Source organism: Hemiscyllium ocellatum, chromosome 31, assembly GCF_020745735.1.
Source record: "Hemiscyllium ocellatum isolate sHemOce1 chromosome 31, sHemOce1.pat.X.cur, whole genome shotgun sequence".
Lineage (NCBI taxonomy): Eukaryota > Metazoa > Chordata > Chondrichthyes > Orectolobiformes > Hemiscylliidae > Hemiscyllium > Hemiscyllium ocellatum.
The window spans coordinates 1,451,671-1,474,271 of NC_083431.1; the positions used below are offsets into that span (position 1 = coordinate 1,451,671).

Genomic DNA, 22,601 nt, shown 5'->3' on the forward strand with positions numbered 1-22,601 from the left:
TGTTTGGTTTAATTAACTGAAGAGTACATAACCGTGTCATAACACCGGGCCCCACCTCCACACTGTAGAAATGTTTCCAGTTCACTTGTTAAATATGTCAATTTCTTCTGATACAGATTTTTCTATTTACCAGAAACTTTATCTTCAGCACCGTAGATCAAACTCAAAGTAGTTTTATTAGGCCACGATGAATATCATTTTCCTGGCTTCTTTCCCTATGTTTCCATGTTTTTAAACTGGAAGTAATGCTTTCTCAACTCTGTTAAACTGAAAGTAAACAGAAAGTAAACTCCCCTACACGGTCTCCATCAAACATTTCCAGGACAGGGACAGCACAGGGTTAAATTCAGAGTAAGGAGCAGCACGGTGGCTCAATGGTTAGAACTGCTGCCTCACAGCGCCAGGGACCCAGGTTTGATTCCAACCTCGGGTGACTGTGTGGCATTTGCATATTCTCCCAGTGTCTTGCCTCTGGGCGCTCCAATTTCTTTCTGATTTTTATCATCTCCAAAGATGTGCAGGTTAGGGTGGATTGGCCATGGGAAATTGTTCTACAGTGTCCTGGGATGTGCAGGTTAGGGTGGATTGGCCATGGGAAATTGTCCTACAGTGTCCTGGGAGGTGCAGGTTAGGGTGGATTGGCCATGGGAAGTTGTCCTACAGTGTCCTGGGAGGTGCAGGTTAGCCATGGGAAATGTGGAGTTACAGGAATTGGGTGGGTCTGTGTGAGATGCTCTTTAGATGGCCAGTGTGGACTTGATGGGCCAAATGATCTGCTTCCACACTCTAGGGATTCTATAAAGCTACCTCCTTGGATGCTGCCTGAACTGCTGTGCTCTTCCAGCACCACTGATCCAAAATCTGGTTTCCAGCATCTGCAGTCATTGTTTTTACCTCTACACTGCCCCCCACCAAACACTCCCAGGACATGGACAGCATGGAACAATGAGGCATGAATAGGGTGAATGCACTCAGTCTTTTTCCCAGTGTTGGGAAATCAAGGACAAGAGGGCGTCAGTTTAATAAAAGGGAATCTGAGGGGCAACATTTTCTACACAGAGGGTGGTGCTCATATGGAATGAGCTGCCAGTGGAAGTGGTTGAGGCGTGTACACTAACATTTAAAAAGCCTTTTGGACATGGATTGGAAGGATATGGGACAAGTGCAGGGAAATGGGGTTAGAGTGGATAGATATTTTGGTCAGCATTTTGGGCCAATGGGCCTGTCTCCGTGCTGTCGGACATCAACAGAAAGAGTAACGCTCCCCATATTCTTTCACAACCCCTGACATTTTACTGGATGCATTACAGGAGAGTGAAGCAATAAAGCACAGACAGTGCTCACCGTCAAAGGCAGGAATTATTATGAGAAGAAACCCAAGATACTTGGACTATTTGCACTGGAGCTAAGAATGCTTTTTACACCTTTCTCCTCTACCTCTTCGTTCATCCCCCACAAAATCTCTGCTCCACTGGTTTCACTACAAGTAATAAACGGGAGAGACGAGAGGTAGGAGGCAAAGGACTGACCTTCAACAAATGTTTTGGCGGTCAATAACGGTCATAATAGATACTTAGTAAATTCTAACACTAGATTGAGTCCAATCAACTGGTCTCATCAGAGGACAATAAATGATTTAAAATGAGCTCCATGTTCGGCCGGGCAGTTACACATCTAGCCTTATATAGGGGAAGTAGCTTCTGTTAGTGAGCATGCACAACAAAGGCACCAATTGGTGCCAAGTCCACAATTCACCATAGATTTCAAACAGCATAATCAAGAGAATAGAGGACATATTTTCCAAACTCACATTCATGTTTGCAACACTGAAACTTAAAAAGCAGACAATCACTGGGACACAGCCAGGAAAAAGCATTGCAGTGAGAAGGAACTGAGTTTAATTAAATATAGTGTGACAGAGCATCTTTGATAGCTCAGTAAATCACACCCTAGTCTGAGCTAGATAATACAGCAAAACTATAAATTATATGGTGTACATAGTTTATTCTCCAATGTTGTGCTGTGACTGAAGAAGGTTTTTCAGTTCCAACATTCTCTTTTCTTCGTTGTTCATCATTCACATTAGTGATTAACTGCTCATTGTTTTAGACATTCATTAACATTTCCCACATGTCAAAAAACACTTCATTATCTTTGCCTTCCAAAAGCGCCACAGACACAAGTTTACTTTTTTATTTCAATATTCTCTATAAATTCCCTTTTCAACTAACTTAGCAGGCAGAGAAGGTTCAGCAGGGGGAATAAATGATCAAAATCAGAAAAGACAGCAAAGGAGTCAGGAAGGCATAGACATTATAGGCCAGTTAAAGAATAAGGAAGTTTGGCAGGGTTGAATGGTAATTATTTTAAATGCTAGGAGTCTGAGGAACAAGGCAGATGAGCTGATGACACAAATTAAATCATAGGGGTATGATGTAAGATGGATGACATCTTAGAAAGCTCCTCAAATGAACCATATGGGTAGGACTTAAAAACCAAAGAGGAACAATCACATTGCTAGGAGTGTCCTACAGACCCCTAACACTCTGTGAGAAATAGAAAAGCCAACATGTTGGCAAATTTCAGTGAAATGTAAAGGCAGCAGGGTACTGATAGTATTGAATTTCAATTACCCCCAATATTAGGGGTAGTCACTGGGTGAAAGATTTGGAGGGAGTCAAATTCTTGAAATGCATTCAGGTGAGTGTTTTAAACCAGTACGTAGAAGGCCCTACTAGAGATGGGCAGTTCTGCACTAAATTTGAAGTAATGAAGTTGAGCAAGTGGTAGTATTTTACAGACAGCTGTTAGATTCAAGACTGTTATGGAAAAGGTCAAAGATGGGTCTGAAGTCAAAGTTTTCAACTGGGGGAAAAGGCTGATTTTAATCAGATCGGATAGGATTGGCCAGAGTGGACTGGGAGCTAATACTTTTGGTGAGGTGTGGTATTGGTAAATCTGTCTCAGAAATATGGAGATTTTGGGCTAATATGTTCAAATAGCAAAATAGGGTAGGTCCATCAAATCTTGTGAACCCTGGGTATCACTACTGGATAAAGAGAAAAAGGGAGGCTTATGGCAGATACTAAGGGCTCAAAGCAACAAAAACCCGAGAGTATACAATGTGCAAAAGGAAACCGACAATGATCAGGAGGCCATGAAAAAATAATGGCAGTTAAAATAAAGAAAAATCTCAAGTTATTTTCCAAGTACATGAAGGATAATTAGGGAAAGAGTAGAGCCCATTGAGGACAACATTGGTAATTTGTGCTTGGATCCAGAGAATATAGGTAAGACTTTGAAATGAATAATTTGTGTTGGTGTTCACTCGTGAGAGGGATGATGTGGGTACAGAAATCAGGGAGGACTGTGATGTACATAAAGAAATTAGCATAGACAGAGAGAGGTGGTTCTGAGTGAACTGACAGGCTTAAAAGTAGATTAATCTCCTGGACCAGAAAAGATGTATCCCAGGCAAGGGAGGAAATAGTAGGGATGCTAGCAATAAATTTCAATCCGAGGTGCCAGAGGATAGGACGACAGACAATGTGGTACAGTAATTCATGAAGGGAGTGAGGGATAAATCAGAAAACCACAGGCCTATCAGTCTAACCTCAGAAGTGAGGAAACTGTTGGAAGCAATTCTGAGGGACAGCGTTAATCTGCACTTGGAGAGGTTGTGATTAATCAAGAACAGTCAGTATTGTTTTGTTAAGGGGACATCATGTCTGACCACACTGACTGAATTTTTCAATTGGATTTATTATTGTCACATGCACCAAGATACAGTGAAAAGTGTTTTTTGCGTGCTCTCTACGCAGATCGTACCATATAAAGTGCCTCCGGGGAGCAGACAGAGTGCAGAATACGGTAATACAGCTGCAGAAAAGGTGCAGAGTGAGCGATCAGAATTAATATTTGAGAGGTCCATTCAAAAGTCTGATAGCAGCAGGGAAGAAACAGTTCTGGAATTTGTTCATATGCATATTCAAATTTTTATATCTTCTGCCCATGGAAGAGTGTATAACTGGGGTGGGAAGGGACTTTAGTTATGTTCTTTGCTTTTCTGAGGCAGCAGGAAGGTACAGATGGAGTCAATGGATGAAGGGCTGGTTTGCATGATAGACTGGGCTGTGTTCACAACTCTCTAATATCCTGTTGTCTTGGGAAGAGCAGTTTCCAAACCACACTGTGATACATCCAGATAGGATGCTTTCTGTGGTTCATCCACAAAAATTGGTAAGAGTTTTTAATCGACATGCTGAATTTCCTTAGCTTCCTTAGGGATTAGAGATATTACTGTGCCTTCTTGACTTTAGTGACAATGTGTTGGTGATCACCACTCCCTGGAACATGATGCTCTTGACCATTGATGTAGACAGGCACGTGCCTTGAAGTCAATGACCAGCTGCTTCGTTTTGCTGACATTGATGGAGAGACTGTGGTGAGCAGCATGGTGTGAAGACATCAGTCGGTTTCCTGTATTCTGACTCATTGTTGTTTGAGATTCGATCGACAGTGATGGTGTCTTCAGCAAACTTGTGGTTAGGGCCAAAACAGTCATAAGTGTACAAGGAGTACAGTAGAGGGCTGAGTACACTGCATTGCCAAGAATTGGTGTTGATATTATGGCAGAGGAGGTGCTGTCACCTATTCTTACTGGTTACAGTCTATGGGTCAGCAAGTTGAGGATCTAGTTATAGTGAGGAGAGCCGAGACCTAGGTTTCTGAGTTTAGAAATGAGTTTGTTTGGAACTATGGTGTTGAAGGTAGAGCTGTAGTCAGTTTTCAAAGAGATGAGCAGGTGGGTAGATGAGGGCAGTGACTTCAATGTATTCTACTTGGACTTTGTTCCTCAAAGGAACCTAATAGCAAAGGTTCGGATCCAAGGAAATTTGTTAAATTGTATGCAGGATCGGCTGGATGGCAGGGAGCAGAGGTGATGCTCAGGGACTATTTTTGTTACTGAAAGTCTGTATCTGCTGATATTCCACAAGGATCAGTGTTTGGAGCCCTTGCTGTTTGAGGTTTTTAACCGTCGGGGGGGTTAATCAGTAAGTTTGAGATGGTCAGAAAATGGTTGGATGGTAAATGGTGAGGAGGATAGTGTTCGATTACAGTAGGATATAGACAGGCTGATCAATGGCAAATGGAATTCTACCTGAAAAGTGTGAGGTGATGTACTTGGGCAGGGCAAACAAGGTAAGAGATACATAATGATACATGGTAGGACATCAGGAAACACCGAGGATCAGAAGGACCTTGGTGTACATGTCCACCTGTCCCTTAAGGTAGCGAGACAGGTGGAGAAAGTGCTTAAGGCGGCACATGGGATGCTTGCCTTTATTAGCTGAGATAGAGTTTAAGAGCAGGGAGGTTATGCTGGTAACATAAGGAAGGTTAGGCCACAGTGAGTATATTATGTGCAGTTAATGAATCCACAATATAGAAGGGATGTGATAGCACTGAAAAGGTAGAGTGAAGATATACCAGGATGTTACCTGGGCTGGTTGTCCAGTTATGAACAGACCAGGGCTGTTAACCTTGGAGCAGAGGAGACTGAGAGGGAACATAATGGAGATGTATCAAACTATGAAGGGGGTAGACAGGAGGAAATATGAAACTTTCCTGCACAAACTCTGACCTACACATCTTTCCTAAAATTGCAGGGTCCCAGGATGCGACACAATACTGTAGCTGAGGTCAAACCAGTTTATTATATAGAATTAACTTGCTCTTGTACTCTATGCTGCTATTAAAAAAGCTGAGGGTACTTTAGTAACCACTTTCTTTACTTGTTCTGCCACCTTTAGTGAGGTACAGTGAGTCTCCCTGGATTCCCCAGTCCCTCTACTTACCTATAGAATTCTCTACCACAAAGTCCAAGGAGGCCAAGTCAGGAAACAGACAGACAAATGTTTAGATTTTAAACACATCAAGGGGTGTGCACACACACTGTACCAAGATACAGACATTCACACGCAGAGACTCGCACTCCTCTCTCATGCACGCACACACACACACAAGTCTATGTGGTGAATTTGCATTTGCAGATATATTCTATTTTGCTCAAAAAGTGTACAATCTGCAGGCAGTCAAACCATGTAATATTTTGTAAATTCCACTTTGGAAATAGAACCAGTCTGACTTAAGACTGGGATACAGACAGACTCTAATCTCACACCTATAATGCATTGTCTGAGCTGAGATGTCACCTTTTTTCAATAAAACCTTAAGTTATCTCGAGAATGTGACTTGAAAGAAGTTCTGTGATTTGTATATAAATGAACTGAAATCTGCAACCTATTCTAAAAGATGAAAGACTTAACAGCAATCTAGATTTGTTCAATTTATCATTTCAGTTGAATGACACTGTAATCTTTTGCTATAAATTCTGTCTCTTATGATCCTGTTCCACAGCTACCTGATGAAAGAGCAGCACTCCAAAAGCTAGTGCTTCCAGATAAACCTGTTGGATTATAACCTGGTGTTGTGAGTTTTAACAATGTTTCATAACACACAAAAACTTTGCAGTTATGCCCTGTACATGAAGGTCCTGGAACGCTGGCCTCTAACTAGACGACTGGAGTGTAGGAATGCAGAGTTTATGTTGCAGCTATCTGAAATCCTGGTTAGCCCCCATGTGGAGTACTGAGAGCAAATCAGGGCACCACACCTGGGGAAGGATTTACTGGCCTCGGAGGGAGAACACAAGTTTCTAAGAATGATACCTAGACTTCCAAAGTTACGAGGAGAGATTAGACAAATTTGGCCTACTTTCTCTAAAATTTAGAAAGTTAAGGGGTGATCTGATTGAAATTTTCAAGATATTAATAGAAAAAGGCAGCATTGATAACTATTTCCATTGGTAGGGGATTCTAGAACTAGGGGACATAGTCTCAGAATTAGGGCAATATTGTTCAGGAGAGATTTTAGGAAGCACTACCACACACAAAAGATGGTAGATATTTGGAACTCTCTTCCACAAATGGAGTTAAATCGGAGATAGATGAATTTTTGTTTAAGCAAAGCTATTAAGAGAAATGGGCCAAAGGCAGGTGTGTCGAGTTAGGGCACAGGTCAGCCAATGATCTCACTGAATTATTGTTCCTATGTTTCCAATTGCAATTGATAGTCCTAATGATAGTGCCGCCACAATTTCCACTCTCCCTTCTGTGGCCTTGGATGTATTCTCAAATTTAATTAACTAAATTAAATCTAAGTAGAGTCAGCCTATCCAATACCATCTGCTTTTCCATTTTGATCTCTTGAATATGTGAACCACGTCCTCTTTCACCATTACCTGAACAGCATCTTCTTCATTGATAAGACTGATGCCAAGTACTGATCTGAATTCTCAGTTATTACTGCATGTGTAAACTCACCATTTGGTCCCTCATCAGCCCCACTCCTGATTTTACCATCTTTTCTCTGTTTATAACTAAATGGGAAAGTTTAGGATTTCTTTTTATGTTAGCTGCCAGTCTCTTTTCATGCTTCCTCTTGACTCTTTCATTTGTATTTATAATCCCCTCTTATGTAAGTACATAAAGGCAATAGAACAGAATGCAGAGTATAGTGTTACATCTACAGATAATGTGCAGGGAAGATCAACTCTCATACATGAGATGTCCATTCATAAGGCTGATAACAGTGGAGAAGAAGCTGTTTTTACATTTCTTTGTACATGTTTTCAAACTTTGGTATCTTCTGCCCGAAGAACAGGGTGGAAGAAATTATAGCAGAGGTAGGAGCGGTCTTTGATTATGTTGGCTGCTTTTCTGAGGCAGCAGGATGTGTAGATGCAGTTGCCATATCACAATGTGGTGCATCTGGATAGGATGCTTTCTGTGGTGCCTCAATATGTTAAATGACCACAGTCTCAGGTGACCATAGGGCAGCTCTTTCATTAGAGAGAAATATCTGGTGGTAATTTAATCTGAGGGTTACCACACCTCAGGCAAGGGTAGAGGTTGATAGGTCAGGGTATTCATGGTAACCTAAATCAGTGTGGGAAATGAACCCACATTATTAGCAACAATCTACTTGACAAACCAGCCATCCAGATAACTGAGCTAACCGAGACCCAAATAAGTACATTCTCGTTCCAGTTTTACTGTTTCCAGGACTGTTTATTCTTCTATCCTTCAGTTACCTCATCCTGTGTCATTCACAGCTGACACTGTAACAAGATTTTGTTGCTTTCTGTCCTTAATTGTTTGCATTCAATTTTATATTTATGCCCCTTAATTCTGTATCTTTTAAACATTAGACTGAGGGTTTTAAAAAAAAACACTCTTATCCCTTAATTTCAAACACCTCTATTAATTCATTTTAGAATCTTGCATATTGTAATAAAAAATACCCTTAATCTTTATGCTGGAGAGATAGAAATAAAACACAGAAAATGCTGGACATATTGTCTGTTAATGCATCAGGTCTCTGACAAACTTTCCTTAAAATTAAAGATTTAGATCAGTAATATTAACTTTTTTCCTCTCTCTATCGATGCTGCCAGATCTGTGAAGCATTTCCAACATTTTCTGCTTGTATCTCAATTTTTAAAACTTTTCTTCAAATTCATGTAAGAACGTGGTAAGAATGGAAGGGAAAAAATGTGCAGGGGACTTAGAGAGAGGTGCAACGATTACAATGGTTATGATGAGTGAGTTCAATTATCAAAATATAGACTAGGATAGCAGTTGTGTAAAGGGCAGGAAGTGACTGGTTACAGATTGTGTTCACTCAGTGGTTCAGGAAGACAACTCACTATCATCTTCAATTTGAGACTGGACAATAAATGCTGGCCCAACCAATGATGCTCACACCACCCCAACTAGGTGTAAAAAAAATTTTCTACATTAAGACAAACTAGCTGGGTCAAGTGACTGATAGAAGGGAACATTTAGCTCAGTGATCATTGTATTACAATGTTTAGGCTGACTATAGAACAGGCTGTCTTTAAAGAAGACAGTTTAAGCAGCTGGAGGATATTCCCTCAAGAGAAAAAGGTAGGACAAACAGAGAGCTCCTTGGATGACATAATTTTTAAAAATTATGAAGAGGAAAAAGAAATTGTTGTGGTTCTGTTCGCCGAGCTGGAAGTTTTTTTTTGCAACAAAAACTTCCAGCTCGGCGAACAGAACCACAACAACGAGCACCCGAGCTACAAATCTTCGCACAAACCTTGAGGAAAAAGAAATGCTTATATAGCTGGAAAATGCAACCAAACCATAAACATATGGAATAAAAGCAGGAGGAGTCCATTCAGCCCCTTACAGCTGCTCTCCCGTTCAATACACTCATGGCTGACCTGTTTGATTCAAATTCCAAATTCCTATCTTAACCCCAATAATTTTTGTTTCCCCCATCTAACAAGAATCTATCCATCCATCTTGAAATATTTAATGACCCCATCTCCACCACCTTCTGAGGCAGAGAATTCCATAGTTGCTCAACCCTCTTAAGAAAAAATAATTCCCTTCATCTTCAAGACTGGTGCTGGTTTAACCTGATGGTCATCATGCCTTGAGCGAAGGGAGGGGTCCTTCATGGTATCCTCAGCCAGTTTGGGAATTGAACCCATACTGTTGATGTTACTCTGTATTGCAAACAGCCATCCAGCCAACTGAGCAAACCAATCCCACTGAATATTGTAGGTTTAAGTATGATTTGTCTGGTTAGCACACTTTAAAGATACTTTTCACTGTATCTCAGTACATGTGACAACAATAAATCAAATTAAAGCAAACAAAGAGGGGTGATGGACAATCTATTTCTCTTTTCAATTTGAACAGACAATCTTTGATCACCTCATCCTTCATTTATTGATCATTCCTTTCCTGACAAACACAAATGGAATACCACAGTGTCCTCGATCATGACATCTACATGCATTCAAATTGTTTTCTTAATTTTTGTTACTACTTTGAATCCCAAATCAATTTAAGATTTCAATACTGTTCCTATATCTTGGAAGTACTCTCATATTCAACAGAAACCACAAGAAAATCATGTACAAACTGAAATGAGGCAGAAAAAGGTAGTTAATGACAAATACAAAATTCATAATACATGAGGGAAACAAAAACGAGAGAGTATAGGAGACCTAAAATAGGGACTAAGAGCCAAGAGTTTCAGAATGATCAGCAGCTAGAATTGATTAATAACAAAAACTATTAGAATGTGAATAAGGGAAGTCTAAGGCTGATTAGGGAATAAACAAAAGGTATTCCTGCAGAAGTAGCAGGCTGACATACTTCATACGTACTTTGTATTCATCTTCACTCATGAAGATGATGCAGTAAAGGAGAATGTTGTAATATTTCATCAGATCATAGATCATGAGGAAGTATTTAAGAGTTTGGCACTCCTGAAAATAGAGAAGCATCCAATATGGAGGGAACACATCGACTGAAGGAAGTAATGCTGGAAATTGCTGATCAGAGTCATACATCCTTGAATATGCCATAACACTGCCAAAGTCAGGCGCCAATTCACAAGGAAGAGAGGGACAAACCTGGGAACAACAGGCTAAGTGAGGTCAGCCATTCAGTAAGCTAAAAAGATTACAATTTGGGATAAAGTTATTTAGCATTTGACAAAGTATGGCCAATTACTTGGAAATCAGTTTAGATTGAATGGAGTTATTCAATAGTGATTAAGAATATGCATGGGGAGTTGGGCATTTAATGTCTAACAATAAAGTCTCAGAGGCATCTGATAACGTACCACACCAGAGACTTGTTAGCAGAATTATAGCCTTGTCTCCAGAGCAGAAAACAGAGAACAATGATGAATGACTTTGTCAACCTGGAGTTGTGCTCCTCGTGGTGTCCCTATAAGGGTCAGTGTTGGGGCTATGGCTCCTCCCAATATTGCTGACCTGGGCCTGGGTACACAGAGCATAATTCCAAAGATAAAGTCGGAAGATAAAGACTTCAGGAGAATATCAATAGGTAGACATATAATTAATGTGATGCAAAGAAGTAAATATATATATCAACGATAAAGAAGAGAATGTCAGAGGGATGATAATTAAGTTGAGGATGACTCAAAGATTGACCAAGTGGTTAATAAATATAAGATGGTTTTGGGTTACAGGAGGATATAAACTGATTGATCAGATGGGCAGATCAGTGTCACATGGAATTTCACCCTGATAAGTGTAAGGTGATGCACTTTGAAAGTAGTAACAAGACAAGGGGGTACTCGATGTATAGTAGGACGCAAGGAAGCTGAGCAAAGTAGGGATCTTGGAGGTCCTTGTCCACAGATCCCTCAAGCTGGAAGGAAATTTAATAGGGTTATTATGGTATACATGAGACTGGCCTTCATCAGTCGAGGCACAGATGATAAAAGCAAGGTGGTTATGCTGGAGCTGTACAGAACTTTGGTTAGGCCTTTGCTCCAGCACTGTGTGCAGTTCTGATCACCAGAGTGTATGAAGGAAGTAGTTGCACTGGAGGAGCTGCAGAGGAGATTCACCAGCATGTTGCCTAGGAAGGAGCTTTTCAACTCTGAAGAGAGGCTGGATAAGCTCGAGTTGTTTACTTGAGATCTGAGAAGGCCGAGGGTGTCCTCACAGAGATGTATAAGAATGAGAGAGGCATGGATAGAATGAATAGAAAGTAGCTGGTCCCCTAAGCTGAAGAGTCAAAACAAGGGGCATAATTTTAAAGTGAAAGGCAGGAGGGTTACAGGAGACTTTTGGAAAAAAATAATTCACCAAGGGTGATGGGTGTTTGGAATGCTCTGTCTGGGAGGGTAGATGAAGTGAAAAATCTTACAACCTTTACAAAGTACTTGAATGAACACTTAGTGTCAGAACATTCAAGGCTATGGTTCACATGGAGGAAAGTGGGAATACAGTAAGTTTCGTCAGTGCAGACTCAATGGGCCTCTTATGTACTCTAGGATTCTATGAAAAGCGTGAAGAGATCACAACAGATCAGCCGTGACTGTACTGAATGATGCAGCAGACTCAAAGGGCCGAATGGCCTAATCCTGCTCAGAAATCTTCTATTGCTGCATTTTATGAGAAAGAGTGAGGAGACACAATATAAACTATAAATGGCATAATTTTATAGATCGTGTAAGATTCAGGGCAGCACGGTGGCACAGTGGTTAGCACTGCTGCCTCACAGCGCCAGGGACCTGGTTTCAATTCCCGCCTCAGGTGACTGACTGTGTGGAGTTTGCATGTTCTCCCCGTGTCTGCGTGGGTTTCCTCCGGGTGCTCCGGTTTCCTCCCACAGTCCAAAGATGTGCGGATTAGGTGAATTGGCCATGCTAAATTGCCCGTAGTGTTAGGTAAGGGGCATATGTAGGGGTATGGGTGGATTGCGCTTCGGCGGGTCGGTGTGGACTTGTTGGGCTGAAGGGCCTGTTTCCACACTGTAAGTAATCTAATCAGAGACACCTGGGAATGTCTACACCAAATATTTGAAGGTGCCGGGTAAAAACAGAACATTATTTTTATTAACAGAGGCATAAAAATAAGTTTGTGCTCTTTATAAAAGAAACGGTAGGGCCACAACTGGAGTACTCTATTCAATTCTACGGCCTAAACCTGATCCTATTGCTTATGCTCTCCTGAGCACCAAACTTTTATCAGAATGTCAAGGCCTTTAACAGGGACCAGAAGATCTTTACTGGGGTATGGGGCAGACTGGAGAGGGTGACTGGACAGGAAGTACAGAAGTGTTGAGACTCGCAAGGGATTTGGTGGAATAGACAAAATAATAGAACAGAAGGGTCAGTAACAGGAGGACACAGATTTAAGGTGATTGAGAAAAGAATCAGAGCTACTACGAGAAATTTATTTTACAAAGAATCACAATCTGTAACCCACTGCCTGAAAGAGTGGTGTAATCAGACAAAATATTAATTTTGAAAAGGGAATCAGACAAAAGGGAATTTAACTTGAAAAGTCAAAAGTAGTTATGGAATGGATGGGTTCTGATTGGAGAGTTCTTTCAGAGAGCCAGCATGGCTGCATTGGACTACATGTCTTTCTTTTCTGTCATAATCTGATCGCCATTCCCTCATTTTTAACATCTAACATTAGTCTCCTCATAGAAAACTCTCTATATTTAATTGCTGTGATTGTATTCAGTGCTACTTTCAACTTTCAGTCATATTTCTCCAGAGTTGCAAGTAAACTAGCCTACCTTCTTTTCCATTCTCAAACATTTCAAGTAAAGCCATGTGACTGTTGCCAACCCAGGAGCACCCAGCACCTCAAAATATTGAACTTTTCACCTGCCTCAGTTTCCCTCGCCTCCCTGGGTCTTCCTCATATCCCTTGGGTTTTTCTCATCCAGCATGGTCTCCCTCGCCTCCCACCTGAACACCCGGGTTCCCTTGCCTCCCTTTATCCTCCTCCACATCCCTCACATTCCTACACTGTCCTCAGTTTCCCTCACTGTCCATTTCTTTTATTGTCTTTAGGCTTTTTGAACAAGTTCAACCTCACCTGAATGATGAGGTCATCATCCTTATTACCTGGTGTGGTCTTTCAGCTGCCCATTCTCAGTGTAAATATACCACACAATAACTCTGAACCCTGCTATCCTTTCAGTTAATTTATTACTTAGACTGAGGTGAATTAACATTGCTCAATGGGTAAGCATGAAATATTAAGTCTGCATTTGGATGTCCGTGGCGTGGAAGCAGACAGTGCTCACCGGCACACCCGAAACTCTTAGAGACCACTGGTCACTGCAGGGGCTGAGGTACATTATCACCCTGGATAATGTTATTTTAATTCAATAAGTTTCCTTTCTCTTAACTTGAAAAGGTTCAGAAAATATTTACAAGGATGTTGCTGGGGTTGGAAGGTTTGAGCTATAGGGAAGAGGCTGAATAGGCTGGGTCTTTTTTTTCCCTGCAATGTCAGAGGCTAAGGGATGACCTTTTAGAGGTTTACAAAATCATGAGGAGCATGGATAGGATGTTTTGCTAAAGTATTTTCGGGTTTAGGTTTAAGATGAGAGGGAAAGATTTAAAAGGGACCTGAGGGGCAACTTTTTCCATGCAGTGGGTTGTTCATGTATGGAACAAGCTGCCAGAGGAAGCAGTGGAGGCTGGTACAATTACAGCATTTAAAAAGGTATTTGGATGGGTATATGAATCAGAAAGGTCGAGGGGGATATGGGCCAAATGTTGATAAATAGGGCTGGATTAATTTAGGATACTGGTCGTCACGGGTGAGTTGGACTCCAGGGTCTATGACTTTATGACTCTATACAAGTTTGTTGATTGTTAATTTGTATTTTTGTTACTGTGCCACCAGGGGCTGCTGAACAGTACTTGATCATTTATGTTTAAAACAGTAAAACTAAAAGATATTAGCCTGAGTTCCTGGCACAATCTCAGCTCTCCAAGCCTAGGGACAGGAAGTTCTCGGTGTCCATCAAAGAATAAAGAACAGTATGACAAAGGAACAGGCCATTCAGCTCACCAAAACTGTGCTGATACATCGGACATTTCTAAACTAAAAATCTTTTGCCCCTATGTGGCCTGTATCCCTCGATTCATATACCTGGCAAGTTGCCTCTTAAATATTGCTATTGTACCCATTGCAACCACCTCATCTGTCAGTACTTTCCAGGCACTTACAACCTTCTTTGTAAAAAAAAAACACTTTTAAAGTTTTCCTCCTTTTACCTTAAACCTATTAATCTAGTAATTAACATTTTTACCCTGGGGAAGAAAAACTCGAACTAGCCATTCCTCTCAGAATTTTATAAACTTCAAATCAGGTCACCCTCGACCTTCAATGTTTAAGCAAAAACGCATTAAGTTTGTTCAGTCTCTCCTAATAGCTAGGCCCCTCTAAACTAGGCCACATTCTGGTAAACTTCTCTGTATCCTCTCCAAAGCCTCCACATCATTCTGGTGTTGTGGCAACCAGACCAGTACACAATATTCCAAATGTGGCCTAACTAAAGTTTCCTATCTCCCACCATAACAGTGGAGTGGGGGGGGGGGGGGGGTGGAAATAGTGCAGGAGGTTAGCATAGTGGGAATGAACCAGTGGGTTGGAATCCACCATGGCAGATGGCCAGATGTGAATTCAATGTCCACCATGTAACGCCTGTTCATTGTTAAAAACACCAGTGTCACTCATCTCTTCGAGAAGGAAATCTGCCAACCTCACCTGGTCTGGCCTCCACGTGACTCTAAACCTGCAGCAACAGGCTTCACTCTTTACTGCTACATGTCCTTAAACAAATTGCCTGGTTTCCCCTGCCCATCCCCACTCCCACGGGGACACTGCCCTGTCCCCCCACCCCCAGGGGGACACTGCCCTGTCCCATTCCCATCCCCACCCCCACCCCCAGGGGGACACTGCCCTGTCCCATCCCCATCCCCACCCCCAGGGGGACACTGCCCTGCCCCCCCCACCCCCAGGGGCTCACTGCCCTGCCCCACCCCCACCCCCAGGGGCTCACTGCCCTGCCCCCCCCCACCCCCAGGGGCTCACTGCCCTGACCCCCTCCCCAGGGGCTCACTGCCCTGCCCCACCCCCACCCCCAGGGGGTCACTGCCCTGCCCCCCCCCCACCCCCAGGGGCTCACTGCCGTACCTGAGGTGGACACTGACGGTCAGGTACCTGTCGATAGCCACCGCCAAGAGGCTGAAGATGGAGCTCTGGGTGAGCACCAGGACGAAGCAGGCGAGGAACAGGCAGCCGTGGAAGCGGGTGGTCATGCCGGTGCTGATGATGATGGCGAACGGGATGGCGAAAGCTCCGACCGCGATGTCAGCCACAGCCAGAGAGACCAGAAAGTAGTTGGTGGCGCTTTTCAGGTTGTTGTTGGTGGCGACAGCCCAGCAGACTAGCACATTGCCCAGAATGGCCAGCACCGCGATCAGCAGCTCCAGACCAATGTACGCTCGGTTAATCTCCATCCCGGTTCAGGAACCCGCCAGCCCGAGACAGCCCATCGGGGACAGGACCCCCGGGGACCGGGACCGGGACCCCCCTCCTCCCGGGACAGGACCCCCGGGGACCGGGACCCCCCTCCTCCCGGGACCGGGACAGGACCCCCCTCCTCCCGGGACAGGACCCCCGGGGACCGGGACCGGGACCCCCCTCCTCCCGGGACAGGACCCCCGGGGACCGGGACCCCCCTCCTCCCGGGACCGGGACAGGACCCCCCTCCTCCCGGGACAGGACCCCCGGGGACCGGGACCGGGACCCCCCTCCTCCCGGGACAGGACCCCCGGGGACGGGGACCGGGACCGGGACCCCCCTCCTCCCGGGACAGGACCCCCGGGGACCGGGACCCCCCTCCTCCCGGGACCGGGACAGGACCCCCCTCCTCCCGGGACAGGACCCCCGGGGACCGGGACCGGGACCCCCCTCCTCCCGGGACAGGACCCCCGGGGACCGGGACCGGGACCGGGACCCCCCTCCTCCCGGGACAGGACCCCCGGGGACCGGGACCGGGACCGGGACCCCCCTCCTCCCCCCGGGGACCGAGACCCCCCTCCTCCCGGGACAGGACCGGGACCGGGACCGGGACCGGGACCCCCCTCCTCCCGGGACCCGGGACCCCCCTGCTCCCGGGACCGGGACCGCCCCTGCTCCCCCCGGGGACCGGGACCCACGCGATGAGCAGGACAGTCCTCACCCTTACCTTCACCCCCTCCTTCCTTCCTTTCTGCCCATCTTTCTCTCCTGTTCCCTCACCTGCTTGTTCCTCTTTTTCTTTGTTCTCCGTTAAGTTTCTGTTTCTCAGACTTAACCTTTTCCTGAGAATATTCCCCTTTTCCCGGTTTCTCACTTCCCCAGTTTCCGAACCCGGCTCAGACACGCTCTCACTCAGGGAGTGTCTGAAACAACAGCATCCCCCGAGGGAACGTCTTCAAATCGCAGAACCGGCCACCCTCTCTGTTAGGGAACATGTGTAAACTGTGTCGGAATCCGCTCGCAATGATCACAGAAAAACTCACGGAACATTTTTCTAAAACAGACCATTCGGTTCCATTTGTGCCAGTCTCCCTCCTCCACCCCACATTCTGGGATAAACAGCTTTTTCCAATAAGAGTTGTCTCAAGACATGAGGGAATGAGCAATGTACTTTAGGGGGTGTCTTCAACACAGGGAAGGAGGTTTCTCAGCGAGATTTCTGTGCTCGTGGATCCCATGATCTGAGTCGGCAGCAGGAACTCCCACAAGGAGGAAGGAACAGGATATCAGAGCAGAGTCTGAAGAGGGCTCACAGGACCTGAAACATTAACTTTGCTTTCTCCCCACAGATGATGCCAGACTTGCTGATGAAGGGCTCTTGCCCGAAATGTCGACTTTCCTGCTCCTCGGATGCTGCCTGACCTGCGTTGCTTTTCCAGCGCCACTCTAATCCAGACCCTTGCTGAGTCTTCCTGCAATGTCTGTTTTTGTTTCACATCTCTAGCATCAGCAGTTCTTTGTTTCATTTTAAGGCACAATGATCCTAACCACAGCCAATCACAGAGCATTTTACAATGACTCAGTGCAGTAGAACATAGAGCATTACAGTGCAGTACAGGCCCTTCAGCCCTCGATGTTGCACCACCCTGTCAAACCAACCTGAAGCCCATCTAACCTACACTATTCCATTCTCGGCCATATGTCTATCCAATGACCATTTAAATGCCAGTAAAGTTGGCGAGTCTATAACTGTTGCAGGCAGTGCGTTCCACTCCCCTACTAACGAAACTACCTCTGACAGCTGTCCTATATCCATCACCCCTCAACTTAAAGTTATGTCCCCTTGTGCTGGCCATCACCATCAGAGGAAAATGGCTCTCCCTGTCCACCCTATCAAACCCTCTGGTTATCTTATATGTCTCAATTAAGTCACCTCTCGACCTTCTCTCTAACAAAAACAGCCTCAAGTCCCTCAACCTTTCCTCGTAAGTCCTTCCCTCCATACCAGGCAGCATCCTAGTAAATCTCTGAGCCCTTTTCAAAGCTTCCACATCCTTCCTATAATGCAGGTTGACCAGAACTGCGCGCAATGTTCCAAGTGCAGCCACACCAGAGTTTTGGAATTGTTGGAATATTGCATGCAATTCTGGTCTCCCTACTATCGGAAAGATGTTGTGAAACTTGAAAGGGTTCAGAAAAAAATTACAAGGATGTTGCCAGAGTTGGAGGATTTGAGCTATAGGGAGAGGTTGAATAGGCTATCTGTTTTGTCAGAGGCTGAGGGGTGACCTTGCAGAGGTTTATAAAATCATGAGGGGCATGGATAGAGTAAATAGACAACAACTATTCCCTGGGGTGGGGGAGTCTAGAACTATAGGGCGTAGGTTTAGTGTGAGAGGGGAAAGATATATAAGTGACCTAAAGGGAAACTTTTTTCACTCAGATGGTGGTGTGTGTGTGTGGAATGAGCTGCCAGAGGAAATGGTGGAGGCTGGTACAATTGCAACTTTAAAAGGCATCTGAATGAGTATATGAATAAGAAGGGTTTGGAGGGATATGGGCTGGGTGCTGGCAGGTGGGACTAGATTGGGTTGGGATATCTGGTCGGCATGGACGGGTTGGACTCAAGGGTCTGTTTCCGTGCTGTACATCTCTATGACTCTAAATCGCCCTCAATCCCATGTCTTTGTATTTTGTGCAGTAGTCTACCATGCTGAACCTTATCAAATGCCTTACTGAAATCCATATACACCACATCAAACGCGTTACCCCCATTCATTTGTTTGGTCACTTTCTCAAATAACTCAATAAGGTTTGTGAGGAACGACCTACCCTTCACAAAACTGTGTTGACTATCCCTAATCAACTCATTCCTTTCTAGATGATTATAAATCTTATGTCATATAACCTTTTCCAACACTTTACCCACAACCGAGGTGAGGCTCACTGGTCTATAATTAGCACGGATGTTTCTACTCCCCTTCTTGCACAAAGGAACAACATTTGCTACCCTCCAGTCTTCTCACACTATTCCTGGAGACAATGACAACATAAAGATCAAAACCAAAGGCTCGGCAATGTCCTCCCTGACTTCCCAGAGAACCCGAGGATAAATTCCATCTGGTCCAGGGGTCTTATCTATTTTTTACTCCTTCCAGAAGTTCTAACATCTCCTCCTTGTGAGCCTCAATCCCATCTCGTCTAGTAGCCTGTTTCTCAGTATTCACCTTGACAACATTGCCGTTTTCCAATGTGAATAATATTCAATTGCCACTTCCCCTCTCTCCTCTGACTCCACGCACAACCTCCCACAACTGTCCTTGATTGATCCTAAGCTTACTCTAGTCATTCTGTTATCCCTTATATACCTATAGAAAGCTTCAGGGTTTTCCCTGATCCTATCCGCCAACAACTTCTCATGCCCCCTCCTCGCTCGTCTTAGCTCTCTGGGCCTTTCCTGTCTACCTTGTAACTCGCAATCACCCTAACTGAGCCTTCATGTCTCATCCTCACACAAACCTTCTTCTTCTTCCTCTTGACAAGAGATTCAACTTCCTTAGTAAACCATGGCTTCTGCGTTTGATAATGTCTTTTCCATCTGACAGGTACATACTTATCAAGGACACACAGTAGCTGTTCCTTGAATAAGCTCCACATTTCAATTGTACCCACCCCCTGCAGTTTCCTTCCCAATCCTACGCATCCCAAATCTTGTCTAATTGCATCGTAATTGCCTTTACTCCATCTGTAGCTCTTGCCCTCCGGTGTATGCCTATCCCTTTCCATTGCTATAGTAAACATAATTGAGTTGTGGTCACTATCATTGTGTAAGTCCATCTTAAAATATGACTGCACTGGACAGTGTCTAAATCACATTGCACAGCATCAGTAGAAACAGATTATCTGAACATATTATTTAACATAAGGACACCGCATGCAATGAACAACCTCAAAACTTTGTTTGGATTGGCAATCTGTGCCCAAAGTCATGATAGTCTGAGTATCAAATCCCAATGCAGCCATCATTCACCTTGATTTGGAGATACTGGTGTTGGACTGGGGTGGACAAAGTTAATAATCACACAACACCAGTTTATATCCAACAGGTTTATTGGAAGCACTAGCTTTCGGAATGCTGCTCCTTCATCACGTAGTTATGGAGTGTAAGATCATAAGTGTCCATACTGTAGGGAATCTAATCTAATCTAATCAAAAAAAAGACACAGAATTTATATCAAAAATTTACAGTGTGATGTAACTGAAATTATATATTGGAAAAAACCCAGATTGTTTGTTAAGCTCTCATCTTTTAGAATAAACATGTTGGTTTCAGTTCTTTCATATGTAAATTGCATAACTTTTTTAAAGTTACATTCTCAAGTGCACTTAAACAATTTCTACAGACCCTCTAATAGCAGAAGGAGATTGAAGAACTCATAGGCCGGCAGATTTTGGAAAAATGCAGATGGAGCAGGGTGGTTGTTATGGGTGACTTCAATATTCCCAATATTGACTGGAACCTCCTTAGTGCAGATGGTTTGGATGGAGCCGTTTTTTTGTCAGGTGTGTTCAGGGGGGTTTCCTTACTCAGTATGTAGACAGGCCGACAGATGTCATTTTGGATTTGGTGCTCGGCAATGAGCCAGGACAGGTGTCAGAACACTTTGGTGACGGTGACCACACCTGCTTCTCATTTAGTATAGCCTTGGAGAGTGAAAGGAGCAGTTACTGAGGGAAGATATTTAATTAGGGAAAAGAAAATTATGACACCATCAGACAAGAGTTGGGAAGTACAGATTGGGAGCAATTGTTCCACAGAAAGGACACAGCAGACATGTGGAGACTGTTTAAGGAGCAGTTGTTGCGAGTGATGCACACATTTGTTCCTCTGAGACAGGCAAGAAGGGGTAGGATTAAGGACCTTCGGATGACAAGAACAAGGAGCTTCTCATCAAAAGGAAGAAGGCAGCTTACGTAAGGTGGAGGAAGCAAAGATCTAGCACAGCTTTAGAGGATTACAGGTTTACTAGAAAAGAGCTCAGAAATGTACTGAGGAGAGTCAGGAGGGGGCTTGGCTGGAAGGATTAGGGAGAACCCAAAAAGGCATTTTACTCAAACGTGAGGAATAAGAGAATGATCAGGGAGAAGGTGGGGCAGATCAGGGATAGTGTAGGGAACTTATGCGTGGAGTCTGAGCAGATAGGGGAAGCCCTAAATAAGTTTTTTGCTTCAATTTTCACGAAGGAAAGGGACCTTGTTGTGAATGAGAACTTTGAGGAGCTGGAATACAGGCTTGAACAGATCAAGATTGATGAAGTTATTGTTCTGGAAATTTTGGCAAACATTAAGATTGATAAGTCCCCAGAGCCAGACCAGATTTATCATAGGTTGCTTTGGGAAGCGAAAAAGAAGATTGCTAAGTGTCTTGCGAAGATCTTTACCTCTTCACTCTGCACTGGAGTCATATCAGAGGATTGGAACGGCAATATATTTCCAGGACAGGATGGTGACTGGCTCAGATGCAACTTGTACAGGGTGATGGTGTTCCCATGTACCTGCTGCCCTTGTCCTTCTAGATGGTAGTGGTTGTGGGTTTTTGAAGGCGCTATCTAAGGTGCCTTGGTAAATGTAGCAACATATAATCTAATCGAGCAGAGTCAGAGACATGAAGGTGAACCTGAAATATTTACTAAAATTCTTTGAAGAGGTAGTAACTAAGGTAGCTAAAGGGTAATTGGCCACAATTATTGACAGCATGTATTAATGGATGAGGAAAGTGAATACACTGTCACCAAGTTTGCGGATGAAGCAAAATAAGTGGGAAAGCAAGTGGTGAGGATAACACAAAGAATCTGCGGAGGGATGTAGACAGGTTAAGTGAGTGGGCAAAACTTTAGCAGATGGAATGTAATATGAGGTTATATATTTTGATATGAAGCATAAAGGAGCTGAATCACTGCAGAAAGCCACATAACAGATGGATTAGGGAATCCTCGTGTATGAATTTTAAAAATAAGCAACAATATTCAGCAGGAAATAGGGAGGCAAATGCAATGTTAATCCTTATTTCAAAGAGAAGTTTGCTAAAATTAAACAAGGCAATATTTGGACCTTACATGGAATATTGTGAACAGTTTTGGGTCCCTTAACTAAGGAGAGATACATTGCCATTGGAGACAGTCCAGAGAAGGTTCACTCAACTGATACTAGAAATGAAGGGACTGTCTTATGGGGCGAGATTAAGTTGGATTTGTACTCATTGGAATTTAGGAGCATGAGAGACGACTTTATTGAAACATATAAGAATCTTAGGGGATTTGAACAGATCTTGGAGCTTATTCAAGAACCAGCTATTGCATGTCATTGACAAGTACGTACCTTTCAGGCAGGGAGGAAGTTGTCGAGCGTAGGAGCCATGTTTTAATAAGCAAGTTGAATCTCTTGTCAAGAAGAAGAAGAAGGCTTATGTTAGGATGAGATGTGATGGCTCAGTCAGGGCATTTGAGAGTTACAAGTTAGGCAGGAACTAAGAGCCAGGAGGAGTCATGAGAAGTCATTGGCGGTAGGATCAAGGAAAACCCTAAGGCTTTCTATAACTATATCAGGAATAAAAGAATGACCAGAGTAAGACTGGGGCAAATCAAGCATAGTAGTGGGAAGTTGTGTGTGGAGTCAGAGG

At 43.8% G+C, this 22,601-nt stretch overlaps 2 protein-coding genes across 3 annotated transcripts in view; one reads left to right on the forward strand and one right to left on the reverse strand.

Moving 5' to 3' along the window:
• The window catches only part of adora2b (adenosine A2b receptor), a 34,032-nt gene extending 18,045 nt beyond the window's left edge, over positions 1 to 15,987 (reverse strand). Inside the window, exon 1 of one of the 2 annotated variants that reach the window (XM_060847900.1) lies at positions 15,620 to 15,987. In XM_060847900.1, the coding sequence (XP_060703883.1) occupies positions 15,620 to 15,918 (299 nt within the window). In that variant the 5' untranslated portion in view covers positions 15,919 to 15,987. Of the gene's footprint in view, positions 1 to 15,592 lie in introns of both variants that reach the window. The other variant, XM_060847899.1, reaches the window with a different exon arrangement.
• zswim7 (zinc finger, SWIM-type containing 7) overlaps positions 1 to 17,360 on the forward strand; it is a 152,569-nt gene extending 135,209 nt beyond the window's left edge. Inside the window, exon 6 of the mRNA XM_060847903.1 lies at positions 17,272 to 17,360. Within this exon, the coding sequence (XP_060703886.1) occupies positions 17,272 to 17,343 (72 nt within the window). The 3' untranslated portion in view covers positions 17,344 to 17,360. The remainder of the gene's footprint in view (positions 1 to 17,271) is intronic.
• Positions 17,361 to 22,601: the final 5,241 nt, after the last annotated feature.